Here is a 13,025-nt window from a genome sequence, read left to right as displayed (position 1 = left end):
GTGTGTGACTGTGGGTGTATCTGCATGCCTATATTCTGTGTGTGCCTGCGGGTGTATCTGCATGCCTATATTCTGTGTATGTTACTGCAGGTGTATCTGCTTGCCTATATTCTGTGTGTGACTGAGGGTGTATCTGCATGCCTGTATTCTGTGTGTGTGACTGCGGGTGTATCTGTATGGCTATATTCTGTGTGTGACTGCGGGTGTATCTGCATGCCTATATTCTGTGTGTGACTGCGGGTGTATTTGCATGCCTAGATTCTGTTTGTGTGACTGTGGGTGTATCTGCCTGCCTATATTCCGTGTGTGTGTGTGTGACTGTGGGTGTATCTGCATGCCTATATTCTGTGTGTGACTGCGGGTGTATCTGCTTGCCTATATTCTGTGTATGTTACTGCAGGTGTATCTGCTTGCCTATATTCTGTGTGTGACTGAGGGTGTATCTGCATGCCTGTATTCTGTGTGTGTGACTGCGGGCGTATCTGCATGGCTATATTCTGTGTGTGACTGTGGGTGTATCTGTATGCCTATATTCTGTGTGTGTGACTGCGGGTGTATCTGCATGCCTATATTCTGTGTGTGACTGCGGGTGTATCTGCATGCCTATATTCTGTGTGTGTGACTGCGGGTGTATCTGCATGCCTATATTCTGTGTGTGACTGCGAGTGTATCTGCATGCCTATATTGTGTGTGTGTGTGTTTGTGTGTGTGACTGCGGGTGTATCTGCTTGCCTATATTGTGTGTGTGTGTGACTGCGGGTGTATCTGCATGCCTGTATTCTGTGTGTGACTGCGAGTGTATCTGCATTCCTATATTCTGTGTGTGTGACTGCGGGTGTATCTGCATGCCTATATTCTGTGTGTGTGACTGCGGGTGTATCTGCATGCCTATATTCTGTGTGTGACTGCGAGTGTATCTGCATGCCTATATTCTGTGTGTGTGACTGCGGGTGTATCTGCATGGTTATATTCTGTGTGTGTGACTGTGGGTGTATCTCCATGCCTATATTCTGTGTGTGTGACTGTGGCTGTATCTGCATGCCTATATTCTGTGTGTGTGACTGCGGGTGTATCTGCATGCCTATATTCTGTGTGTGTGACTGTGGGTGTATCTGCATATAGTGTTCACTCTAGCTCCGGCGCGAGCAGGGCACCGGTGCTAGAGAGGGCACGTTCGTGCGCGCGTCTGAGAAGGGGCTGTGGTCATCGAAAAGGGGGCGTGTCTATAAGACGCGTGCCCTTTTCATCACTCTTGGGGCGTGCCTGGGACTTACGGACATGCCGGGCAGCCCCCAAGCCCTGCAGACAGGGAGAATAGATGCAGGGCGCATGCACCTGGTGTGTATTCTCTGGCGGTGACCGGGTCACCGCACATTTCTTCACCCGTGGGACACTGCGACCCACGGGTGAAGACAGTTCCCGCAGGCTGTTAGGGCAGGGCGCTTTTTGCCCTCCTTCTGGAGGGCAGGGCGCTTTTTGCCTTCCAGAAAGAGGGCAGGGTGCTGCGCCCCGCTAAAACAGCCAAGCGTGAACGCTATGCATACCTATATTCTGTGTGTGTGACTGCGGGTTTATCTGCATGCCTATATTCTGTGTGTGACAAGCGAGTGTACGGTATCTGCATGCCTATATTCTGTGTGTGACTGCGGGTGTATCTGCATGCCTATATTCTGTGTGTGACTGTGGGTGTATCTGCATGCCTATATTCTGTGTGTGACTGCGAGTGTATCTGCATGCCTGTATTCTGTGTGTGACTGTGGGTGTATCTGCATGCCTACATTCTGTGTGTGTGACTGCGGTTGTATCTGCATGCCTGTATTCTGTGTGTGTGACTGCGGGTGTATCTGCATGCCTGTATTCTGTGTGTGACTGGGGGTGTATCTGCATGCCTAAATTCTGTGTGTGTGACTGCGGGTGTACCTGCATGCCTGTATTCTGTGTGTGACTGCGGCTGTTTCTGCATGCCTATATTCTGTGTGTGTGACTGTGGGTGTATCTGCATGCCTATATTCTGTGTGTGACTGCGGGTGTATCTGCATGCCTATATTCTGTGTGTGACTGCGGGTGTATCTGCATGCCTATATTCTGTGTGTGACTGCGGGTGTATCTGCATGCCTATATTGTGTGTGTGTGTGTGACTGTGGGTGTATCTGCATGCCTATATTGTGTGTGTGTGTGTGACTGTGGGTGTATCTGCATGCCTGTATTCTGTGTGAGTCTGCCGGTGTATCTGCATGCTTATATTCTGTGTGTGACTGCGGGTGTATCTGCATGCCTATATTCTGTGTGTGACTGCGGGTGTATCTGCATGCCTATATTCTGAGTATGTTACTGCAGGTGTATATGCATGCCTATATTCTGTGTGTGACTGAGGGTGTATCTGCATGCCTATTTTCTGTGTGAGACTGCTGGTGTATCTGCATGCCTGTATTCTGTGTGTGACTGCGGGTGTATCTGCATGCCTATATTCTGTGTGTGTGACTGCGGGTGTATCTGCATGCCTATATTCTGTGTGTGTGACTGCGGGTGTACCTACATGCCTGTATTATGTGTGTGTGACTGCGGATGTATCTGCATGCCTATAGTCTGTGTGTGACTGCGGGTGTATCTGCATGCCTATATTCTGTGTGTGACTGCGGGTGTATCTGCATGCCTATATTCTGTGTGTGACTGCGGGTGTATTTGCATGCCTAGATTCTGTTTGTGTGACTGCGGGTGTATCTGCATGCCTATATTCTGTGTGTGTGTGTGTGACTGTGGGTGTATCTGCATGCCTATATTCTGTGTGTGACTGCGGGTGTATCTGCATGCCTATATTCTGTGTATGTTACTGCAGGTGTATCTGCTTGCCTATATTCTGTGTGTGACTGAGGGTGTATCTGCATGCCTGTATTCTGTGTGTGTGACTGCGGGTGTATCTGCATGGCTATATTCTGTGTGTGACTGTGGGTGTATCTGTATGCCTATATTCTGTGTGTGTGACTGCGGGTGTATCTGCATGCCTATATTCTGTGTGTGACTGCGGGTGTATCTGCATGCCTATATTCTGTGTGTGTGACTGCGGGTGTATCTGCATGCCTATATTCTCTGTGTGTTACTGCGGGTGTATCTGCATGCCTATATTCTGTGTGTGACTGCGGGTGTATCTGCATGCCTATATTGTGTGTGTGTGTGTTTGTGTGTGTGACTGCGGGTGTATCTGCTTCCCTATATTGTGTGTGTGTGTGTGTGTGTGTGTGACTGCGGGTGTATCTGCATGCCTGTATTCTGTGTGTGACTGCAAGTTTATCTGCATTCCTATATTCTGTGTGTGTGACTGCGGGTGTATCTGCATGCCTATATTCTGTGTGTGTGACTGCGGCTGTATCTGTATGCCTATGTTCTGTGTGTTACTGCGAGTGTATCTGCATGCCTATATTCTGTGTGTGTGACTGCGGGTGTATCTGCATGGTTATATTCTGTGTGTGTGACTGTGGGTGTATCTCCATGGCTATATTCTGTGTGTGTGACTGTGGGTGTATCTGCATGCCTATATTCTGTGTGTGACTGCGAGTGTATCTGCATGCCTATATTCTGTGTGTGTGACTGCGAGTGTATCTGCATGCCTATATTCTGTGTGTGTGACTGTGGGTATATCTGCATGTCTATATTCTGTGTGTGACTGCGGGTGTATCTGCATGCCTATATTCTATGTGTGACTGCGGGTGTATCTGCATGCCTATATTCTGTGTGTGACTGCGGGTGTATCTGCATGCCTATATTGTGTGTGTGTGTGTGACTGGGGGTGTATCTGCATATAGTGTTCACTCTAGCTCCGGCGCGAGCAGGGCACCAGTGCTAGAGAGGGCACGTTCGTGCGCGTGTCTGAGAAGGGGCTGTGGTCATCGAAAAGGGGGCGTATCTATAAGACGCGTGCCCTTTTCATCACTCTTGGGGGCATGCCCGGCACTTACGGACATGCCGGGCAGCCCCCAAGCCCTGCAGACAGGGAGAATAGATGCAGGGCGCATGCACCTGGCGTGTATTCTCCGGCGGTGACTGGGTCACCGCACATTTCTTCACCCGCGGGACACTGCGACCCACGGGTGAAGACAGTTCCCGTAGGCTGTTAGGGCAGGGCGCTTTTTGCCCTCCTTCTGGAGGGCAGGGCGCTTTTTGCCTTCCAGAAAGAGGGCAGGGTGCCACGCCCCGCTAAAACAGCTTAGCGTGAACGCTATGCATACCTATATTCTGTGTGTGTGACTGCGGGTGTATCTGCATGCCTATATTCTGTGTGTGTGACTGCGGGTGTATCTGCATACCTATATTCTGTGTGTGTGACTGCGGGTGTATCTGCATGCCTATATTCTGTGTGTGTATCTGCATGCCTGTATTCTGTGTGAGTCTGCCGGTGTATCTGCATGCCTATATTCTGTGTGTGACTGCGGGTGTATCTGCATGCCTATATTCTGTGTGTGACTGCGGGTGTATCTGCATGCCTATATTCTGAGTATGTTACTGCAGGTGTATATGCATGCCTATATTCTGTGTGTGACTGAGGGTGTATCTGCATGCCTATATTCTGTGTGAGACTGCTGGTGTATCTGCATGCCTGTATTCTGTGTGTGACTGCGGGTGTATCTGCATGCCTATATTCTGTGTGTGTGACTGCGGGTGTATCTGCATGCCTATTTTCTGTATGTGTGACTGCGGGTGTACCTGCATGCCTGTATTATGTGTGTGTGACTGCGGGTGTATCTGCATGCCTATATTCTGTGTGTGACTGCGGGTGTATCTGCATGCCTATATTCTGTGTGTGACTGCGGGTGTATCTGCATGCCTATATTCTGTGTGTGACTGCGGGTGTATCTGCATGCCTATATTCTGTGTGTGACTGCGGGTGTATTTGCATGCCTAGATTCTATTTGTGTGACTGCAGGTGTATCTGCATGCCTATATTCTGTGTGTGTGTGTGTGACTGTGGGTGTATCTGCATGTCTATATTCTGTGTGTGACTGCGGGTGTATCTGCATGCCTATATTCTGTGTATGTTACTGCTGGTGTATCTGCATGCCTATATTCTGTGTGTGACTGAGGGTGTATCTGCATGCCTGTATTCTGTGTGTGTGACTGCGGGTGTATCTGTATGGCTATATTCTGTGTGTGACTGTGGGTGTATCTGTATGCCTATATTCTGTGTGTGTGACTGCAGGTGTATCTGCATGCCTATATTCTGTGTGTGACTGCAAGTGTATCTGCATGCCTATATTCTGTTTGTGTGACTGCGGGTGTATCTGCATGCCTATATTCTGTGTGTGTGTGTGTTACTGCAGGTGTATCTGCATGCCTATATTCTGTGTGTGACTGTGGGTGTATCTGCATGCCTATGTTCTGTGTGTCTAAGTGCGGGTGTATCTGCATGCCTATGTTCTGTGTGTGTGACTGCTGGTGTATCTGCATGCCTGTATTCTGTGTGTAACTGCGGGTGTATCTGCATGCCTATATTCTGTGTTTGTGACTGCGGGTGTATCTGCATGCCTATATTCTGTGTGTGTGACTGCGGGTGTATCTGCATGCCAATATTCTGTGTGTGTGACTGCGGGTGTATCTGCATGCCTATATTCTGTGTGTGTGACTGCGGGTGTATCTGCATACCTATATTCTGTGTGTGTGACTGCGGGTGTATCTGCATGCCTATATTCTGTGTGTGTATTTGCATGCCTATATTCTGTGTGTGACTGCGGGTGTATCTGCATGCCTATATACTGTGTGTGACTGCGGGTGTATCTGCATTCCTATATTCTGTGTGTGACTGCAGGTGTATCTGCATGCCTATATTCTGTGTGTGTGACTGCGGGTGTATCTGCATATCTATATTCTGTGTGTGACTATGGGTATATCTGCATGGCTATATTCTGTGTGTGACTACGGGTGTATCTGCATGCCTGTATTCTGTGTGTGACTACGGGTATATCTGCATGGCTATATTCTGTGTGTGACTACGGGTGTATCTGCATGCCTATATTCTGTGTGTGACTGCGGGTGTATCTGCATGCCTATATTCTGTGTGTGACTGCGGGTGTATCTGCATGCCTATATTCTGTGTGTGACTGCGGGTGTATCTGCATGCCTATATTCTGTGTGTGTGACTACGGGTATATCTGCATGGCTATATTCTGTGTGTGACTACGGGTGTATCTGCATGCCTATATTCTGTGTGTGACTGCGGGTGTATCTGCATGCCTATATACTGTTTGTGACTGCGGGTGTATCTGCATGCCTATATTCTGTGTGTGACTGCGGGTGTATCTGCATGCCTATATTCTGTGTGTGTGACTGCGGGTGTATCTGCATGCCTATATTCTGTGTGTGACTACGGGTATATCTGCATGGCTATATTCTGTGTGTGACTACGGGTGTATCTGCATGCCTATATTCTGTGTGTGACTACGGGTATATCTGCATGGCTATATTCTTTGTGTGACTACGGGTGTATCTGCATGCCTATATTCTGTGTGTGACTACGGGTATATCTGCATGGCTATATTCTTTGTGTGACTACGGGTGTATCTGCATGCGAGATGCTACGTTACAGTGTTACAGCCGCTAGCACTACTTGTGTTACCTATTTTCATCTCTGTGTGAGTAATACACATTTGAGGGTAAAATGTTGTATGTATAGACGCTCGGCACTACAGAGTCATGCCATGGCATGGTGCTACTAGAAGGACTGTTTAACTTACAAGGAGGCTACATGTATGAGGACTAGGGGTTAGCGGGTTCGGATTTCTGAAATCCGAGCCCCCCCGATCCGAGGCCAATCCGAGTCAGGCTCGACTTTTCCCGCCTGACTCGGATCTGAAATCGAGGCAAAACGTCATCATCCCGCCTTCCGGGTCTCGCGGGTTTTGGATCCTATATAAGGTACCCCCGTCGGCGCCATTTTCTCACTCGGCTGTGGACAGTGAAGAGGGAGGGTGGGAGTTAGGGCTGGCTGGGCTGTGTAGTGCAGTGCTGTGCTGTGCTGCTGTTGTCCATAGGGGCTGGCTGGACTGTGTTGTGCAGTCAGTTGTCCAAAGGGGCTGTGTCCACTCCAAAGTCATGTGCAGTGTCCCAGTCCTAAAGGGGTGCTGTAGTGTTGTACAGGGGGTGCTCTGTCCATCAGGGGTGCTCGCCCCAAGTGCAATATATTTTTTCTGTGTTTGTGAATTGTGTGCACTGTGGCTGCACGTGCATCAACAAAGGAGCAGTGCCAAGCGTGCGCCTGTGTCCCATTAGTAAAGGGCCGGCTGGCTTGTCCGTTAAAGGGTGCTGTAACCCCCAAAGTACACTCCAAACAAAATAAAAAAATATTTTCTGTGTTTGTGAATTGTGTGCACTGTGGCTGCACATGCATCAACACAAAGGAGCAGCGCCAAGCGTGCGCCTGTGTCCCATTAGTAATGAGCCGGCTGGCTCATTTCTTAAAGGGTGGTGTAACCCACAAAGTGCACTACTCTCCAGCAAAAATAAAAAAATATTTTCTGTGTTTGTGTGCGCCTTAGCAGCACGTATATATCAAATCAATATAACATAAATGGAGGACCAAACTTTCTCCGATAAAAATAAAATAGGGAAAGATCAAGAACCACTTCCTCCTAGTGCTGAAGCTGCTGCCACTAGTCATGACATAGACGATAACATGTCATCAACGTCGTCTGCCAAGGCCGATGCCCAGTGTCATAGTAGAGGGCACATACAATCCCAAATGACAAAGTTCAGGAAAATGACCTTAAAAAAAGCATTTAAATCATCTGAAGAGAAACGTAAACTTGCCAATATGCCATTTATGACACGGAGTGGCAAGGAATGGCTAAGGTCTTTCCCTATGACTAGTGGTTCAGCTTCACATGACGATGGAAGCCCTCCTCCCGCTAAAAAAATCAAACGAGTTAAGCTGGCAAAAGCACAGCGAAGAACTGTGCGTTCTAAGAAGATATCACAAATCCCCAAGGAGAGTCCAAGTGTGGTGGCGGTTGCGATGCCTGACCTTCCCAGCACTGGACGGTAAGAGGTGGCTCTTTCCACCATTTGCACGCCCCCTGCAAGTGCTGAAAGGAGCACCCACAGTCCACTTGCTGATATGCAAATTGAAGATGTCACTGTTGAAGTACAACAGGATGAGGATACTGGTGTAGCTGGCACTGAGGAGGAAGTTGGCGAGGAGGAGTCTGATGGTGATGTGGTTTGTTTAAATCAGGCTCCGGGGGAGGCAGTTGTTGTCCGTGGGATGAAAAAGCCCATCACGGTCATGCCTGGGCAGAAGACCAAACATTCCACCTCTTTGGTCTGGCAATATTTCTATCCAAATCCGGACAACAACTGTCTTGCCATATGTACCATATGTAAAGGTGAAATAAGTAGGGGTAGGGACGTTAACCACCTAGGAATTTCCTCCCTTATACGGCACCTGCAGCGCGTTCATTAAAAGTTACTGTCAAGTTCAGAAACTTTGGCTAAGACCGTAAGCAGTCCAGGGACACCTAAATCCCGTTGTCCTGTTGTATCCAAGCGCCTGCAAACAACACCGTCAACTCCCTCCTCGTCAATTTCCTCCTTAGTCAGGATCGGAAGTAGTCCTGCAGGCCATGTCTCTGGCATGACTGACTCTCCTATCCGGGATTCCTCTGGAGGATCCTGCATTGCTACGCCTACTGCTGTTGCTGCTGCTGGGAGTCGTTCATCATCCCAGAGAGGAAGTAGGAACACCACTACTTTTACTAAACAATTGACCCTCCAACAGTCCTTAGCGATGAGGATGAAGTACGACAGCAGTCATCCTAAAGCAAAATGTATAACTGAGGCCTTGACTGCTATGTTGGTGTTAGACGTGCATCCGGTATCCGCCATTAGTGCAGTGGGATTTAGACAATTGCTGGAGGTAGTGTGTCCCCGGTTCCAAATCCCGTCTAGATTCCACTTCACTAGGCAGGCAATACCGAGACTGTACAGAAATGTCAGAAAAAGTGTCCTCAGTGTCCTGAAAAATGCGGTTGTACCCAATGTCCACTTAACCACGGACATGTGGACAAGTGGAACAGGGCAGACTAAGGACTATATGACTGACAGCCCACTGGGTAGATGTATCACCTTATGCAGCAACAACAGCAGCGTCACCAGTAGCAGCATCTCAGAAACGCCAGCTCGTTCCAAGGCAGGCTACGCTGTGTATCACCGGTTTCAGTAAGAGGCACACCGCCGACAACCTCTTAGAGAAACTGAGGGAAATCATCACCCAGTGGCTTACCCCACTTAGACTCTCCTGGGGATTTGTGATATCTGATAACGCCACCAATATTGTGCGGGCATTACATCTGGGCAAATTCCAGCACGTCCCATGTTTTGCTCACACAATAAACTTGGTGGTGCAGAATTTTCTGAAAAGCAACAGGGGCGTGCAGGAGATGCTTTGGGTGGCCCGAAAAATTTCTGGCCACTTTCGCCATTCAGCGACTGCGTGCCGAAGACTGGAGTGCCAGCAAACACTCTTGAACCTGCCCCGCCATCACCTGAAGCAAGAGGTTGTGACGTGGTGGAACTCAACCCTCTATATGCTTCAGAGGATGGAGGAGCAGCAAAAGGCCATTCAAGCCTATACATCCACCTATGACATAGGCAAAGGAGGGGGCATGCACCTGACTCAAGCACAGTGGAGAATGATTTCCGTGTTGTGCAAGGTTCTCCAACCCTTCGAACTTGCCACACGTGAAGTCAGTTCAGACACTGCCAGCTTGAGTCAGGTCATTCCCCTCATCAGGCTTTTGCAGAAGCAGCTGGAGAAAGTGAAGAAGGAGCTAAGATGGAGCGATTCCGTTTGGCATGTGGGACTTGTGGATGAAGCCCTTCATTCGCTTTGCCAGGATTCCAGGGTGGTCAATCTGTTGAAATCAGACCACTACATTTTGGCCACCGTGCTCGATCCTAGGTTTAAAGCCTAGGTGGTGTCTCTCTTTCCGGCCAACACAAGTCTGCAGAGGTGCAAAGACCTGCTGGTGAAAACACTGTCAGCTGAAGCGGAACGTGACACGTCAACAGCTCCTTCTTCATTTTCTCCCGCAACTGGGGCTGCCAGGAAAAAACTTAGGTATCCTAAGCAACCCGCTGGCAGTGATGCAGGGCAGGCAGGACCAAGTTTGGACATCTGGTCCGGACTGAAGGACCTGGCAACAATTTCTGACATGTCTACTGTCACTGCATATGATACTGTCACCATTGACAGAATGGTGGAGGATTACATCGGTGACAGCATCCAAGTAGGCATGTCAGACAGTCCGTACCTGTACTGGCAGGAAAAAGAGGCAATTTGGAGGCCCCTGTACAAACTGTCTCTATTTTACCTGAGTTGCCCCCCCTCCAGTGTGTACTCCAAAAGAGTGTTTAGTGCAGCCGGGAACCTTGCCAGCGAAAGGCGTAGGAGGTTGCTTCCACAAAATGTGGAGAAGATGATGTTCATAAAAATTAATTGCCAACTCTTTCAGGGAGACCAGCCTCCAGAACGTACAGAGGGACCTGTGGTGGTGGATTCCAGCGGGGATGGGTTAATAGTCTGTGAGGATGAGGATGTACACAACACTGAGGAGGGTGAGGAATCAGTAGATGAGGAGGATGAGGATGACATCTTGCCTCTGTAGAGCCAGATTGTGCAGGGACAGATTAATTGCCAGCTTGTTTTGTGGGGGCCCAAACGAACCAATCATTTCAGCCACAGTCATGTGGCAGACCCTGGCGCTGAAATGATTGGTTTGTTAAAGTGTGCATGTCCTGTTTATACAACATAAGGGTGAGTGGGAGGGCCCAAGGACAATTCCATCTTACACCTCTTTTTTTTCTTTGCATTATGTACAGTTTGGGGCCTAGTTTTTCAAACTGCCATCCTGTCTGCCACTGCAGTGCCACTCCTAGATGGGTCACGTGTTTGTGCCGCCCACTCGTGTCGCTTAGCATAGTCATCCAGCTACCTCGGTGCAACCTTTTGGACATGAAAACACTATTGTGAGGTGTGAGGTATTCAGAATAGACTGGAAATGAGTGGAAATTAATGTTATTGAGGTTAATAATAGCATAGGAGCAGAAAAACCCACAAATTCTGTGATTTTAGCTGTTTTTATGCTTTTTTTAAAAAAAATACAGATCCAAAACACAAAACCCAGAACCCAAAACACGGAAGGGTGGTTATGGCAAATCCAATCCAGATCCAAAACACGAAGAAAGATCCAGATCCAAAACCAAAACACGAAAAGTGGCCGGTGCACACCCCTAATGAGGACACATCTGTATTCATGCTCCGCACCAAGTTATGAGGCAGCTGTTGATCCCTTATTGTTATGTACATGGACCACCTGCCATAGCCTGACATAATAACTCTGCTCTGCTGGCACTGAGGGCTTTGTTGCAACGTATGTGGCTGATTTTCCCTTTGTTTGTCCTATATAATGGTGAAACAAACTACAAAAAGAATACCCTATACCAGGGACCACACCGAACACCCTGCACCCGTATTTTTAATACTTACCACTCCGCCCCCAGAGTCCCACATCAACGCCGGTATCAGCGGTACGGACATTTTCCTGGAGAGAGAGGAGGGGGCCTCGGAAAGAGACTGCACACGGGCTCCCTCCTCTCTGTAAACACCTCTGCCCTATACTGAATGTTCCCAAAAAAATAGGACAACATTTCCTTCAGGAGAGTAAAAAGTAAAAGTGTTATTACCTGTGACCAGAGCCCAACTTGCAGAAACATTTGGGGGTGGTCCAGAGCTGCAATGAAATGGTTAAGGCTACACAATGTCTTTGTACAGTGTGTGACCTGGAAACAACATGGAAGACAGACATAGAATTGTATTTTTCTTTGCAATCCTCACTTCCAGGAAGAGGTAAATGTTCCCATGCTGTTCTTTTCATGCACAACAGCACAGCGTGGCCGGGGGATGCTTTGTAAATGTTTAAATTAAGCACCATAAACAAATGTGGCATCCCCAGCAACAAGATGTCTGTACTGCTAAGTAACCGTGTTCAGCAAATTAGAGAGCAGCCCCGCTGAGACAGCCACACACGCTGCACATGTGTATTCCTCAGTCATGTGACTCACACACGCTGCACATGTGTATTCCTCAGTCATGTGACTCACACACACGCTGCACATGTGTATTCCTCAGTCATGTGACTCACACACACGCTGCACATGTGTATTCCTCAGTCATGTGACTCACACACACGCTGCACATGTGTATTCCTCAGTCATGTGACTCACACACACGCTGCACATGTGTATTCCTCAGTCATGTGACTCACACACATGCAGCACATGTGTATTCCTCAGTCATGTGACACACACGCTGCACATGTGTATTCCTCTGTCATGTGACTCACACACGCTGCACATGTGTATTCCTCAGTCATGTGACTCACACACGCTGCACATGTGTATTCCTGTCATGTGACTCACACACATGCTGCACATGTGTATTCCTCAGTCATGTGACTCACACACGCTGCACATGCATGTGTATTCCTCAGTCATGTGACTCACACGCTGCACATGTGTATTCCTCAGTCATGTGACTCACACACGCTGCACATGAGTATTCCTCAGTCATGTGACTCACACACGCTGCACATGTGTATTCCTCAGTCATGTGACTCACACACGCTGCACATGTGTATTCCTCAGTCATGTGACCACACACGCTGCACATGTGTATTCCTCAGTCATGTGACTCACACACACTGCACATGTGTATTCCTCAGTCATGTGACTCACACACGCTGCACATGTGTATTCCTCAGTCATGTGACTCACACACGCTGCACATGTGTATTCCTCAGTCATGTGACACACACACGCTGCACATGTGTATTCCTCAGTCATGTGACTCACACACGCTGCACATGTGTATTCCTCAGTCATGTGACTCACACACGCTGCACATGTGTATTCCTCAGTCATGTGACTCACACACGCTGCACATGTGTATTCTTCAGTCATGTGACTCACACACGCTGCACATG

General features: G+C 48.5%; 1 protein-coding gene across 1 annotated transcript in view; it reads right to left on the bottom strand.

Annotated features, from left to right (window-relative positions):
• The window catches only part of ENO4 (enolase 4), a 238,777-nt gene extending 227,197 nt beyond the window's left edge, over positions 1–11,580 (bottom strand). The window contains exon 1 of the mRNA XM_088459671.1: positions 11,531–11,580. Within this exon, the coding sequence (XP_088315797.1) occupies positions 11,531–11,554 (24 nt within the window). The 5' untranslated portion in view covers positions 11,555–11,580. The remainder of the gene's footprint in view (positions 1–11,530) is intronic.
• Between the last annotated feature and the right edge of the window lie 1,445 nt (positions 11,581–13,025).

The sequence above is a fragment of the Taudactylus pleione genome, unplaced genomic scaffold, assembly GCF_031769625.1.
Source record: "Taudactylus pleione unplaced genomic scaffold, aTauple2 ptg000926l, whole genome shotgun sequence".
In the NCBI taxonomy this organism is placed as follows: Eukaryota; Metazoa; Chordata; class Amphibia; order Anura; family Myobatrachidae; genus Taudactylus; species Taudactylus pleione.
The sequence above is the reverse complement of the archived record's forward strand: the minus strand, read 5'-3'. Positions and strand labels throughout refer to the sequence as shown.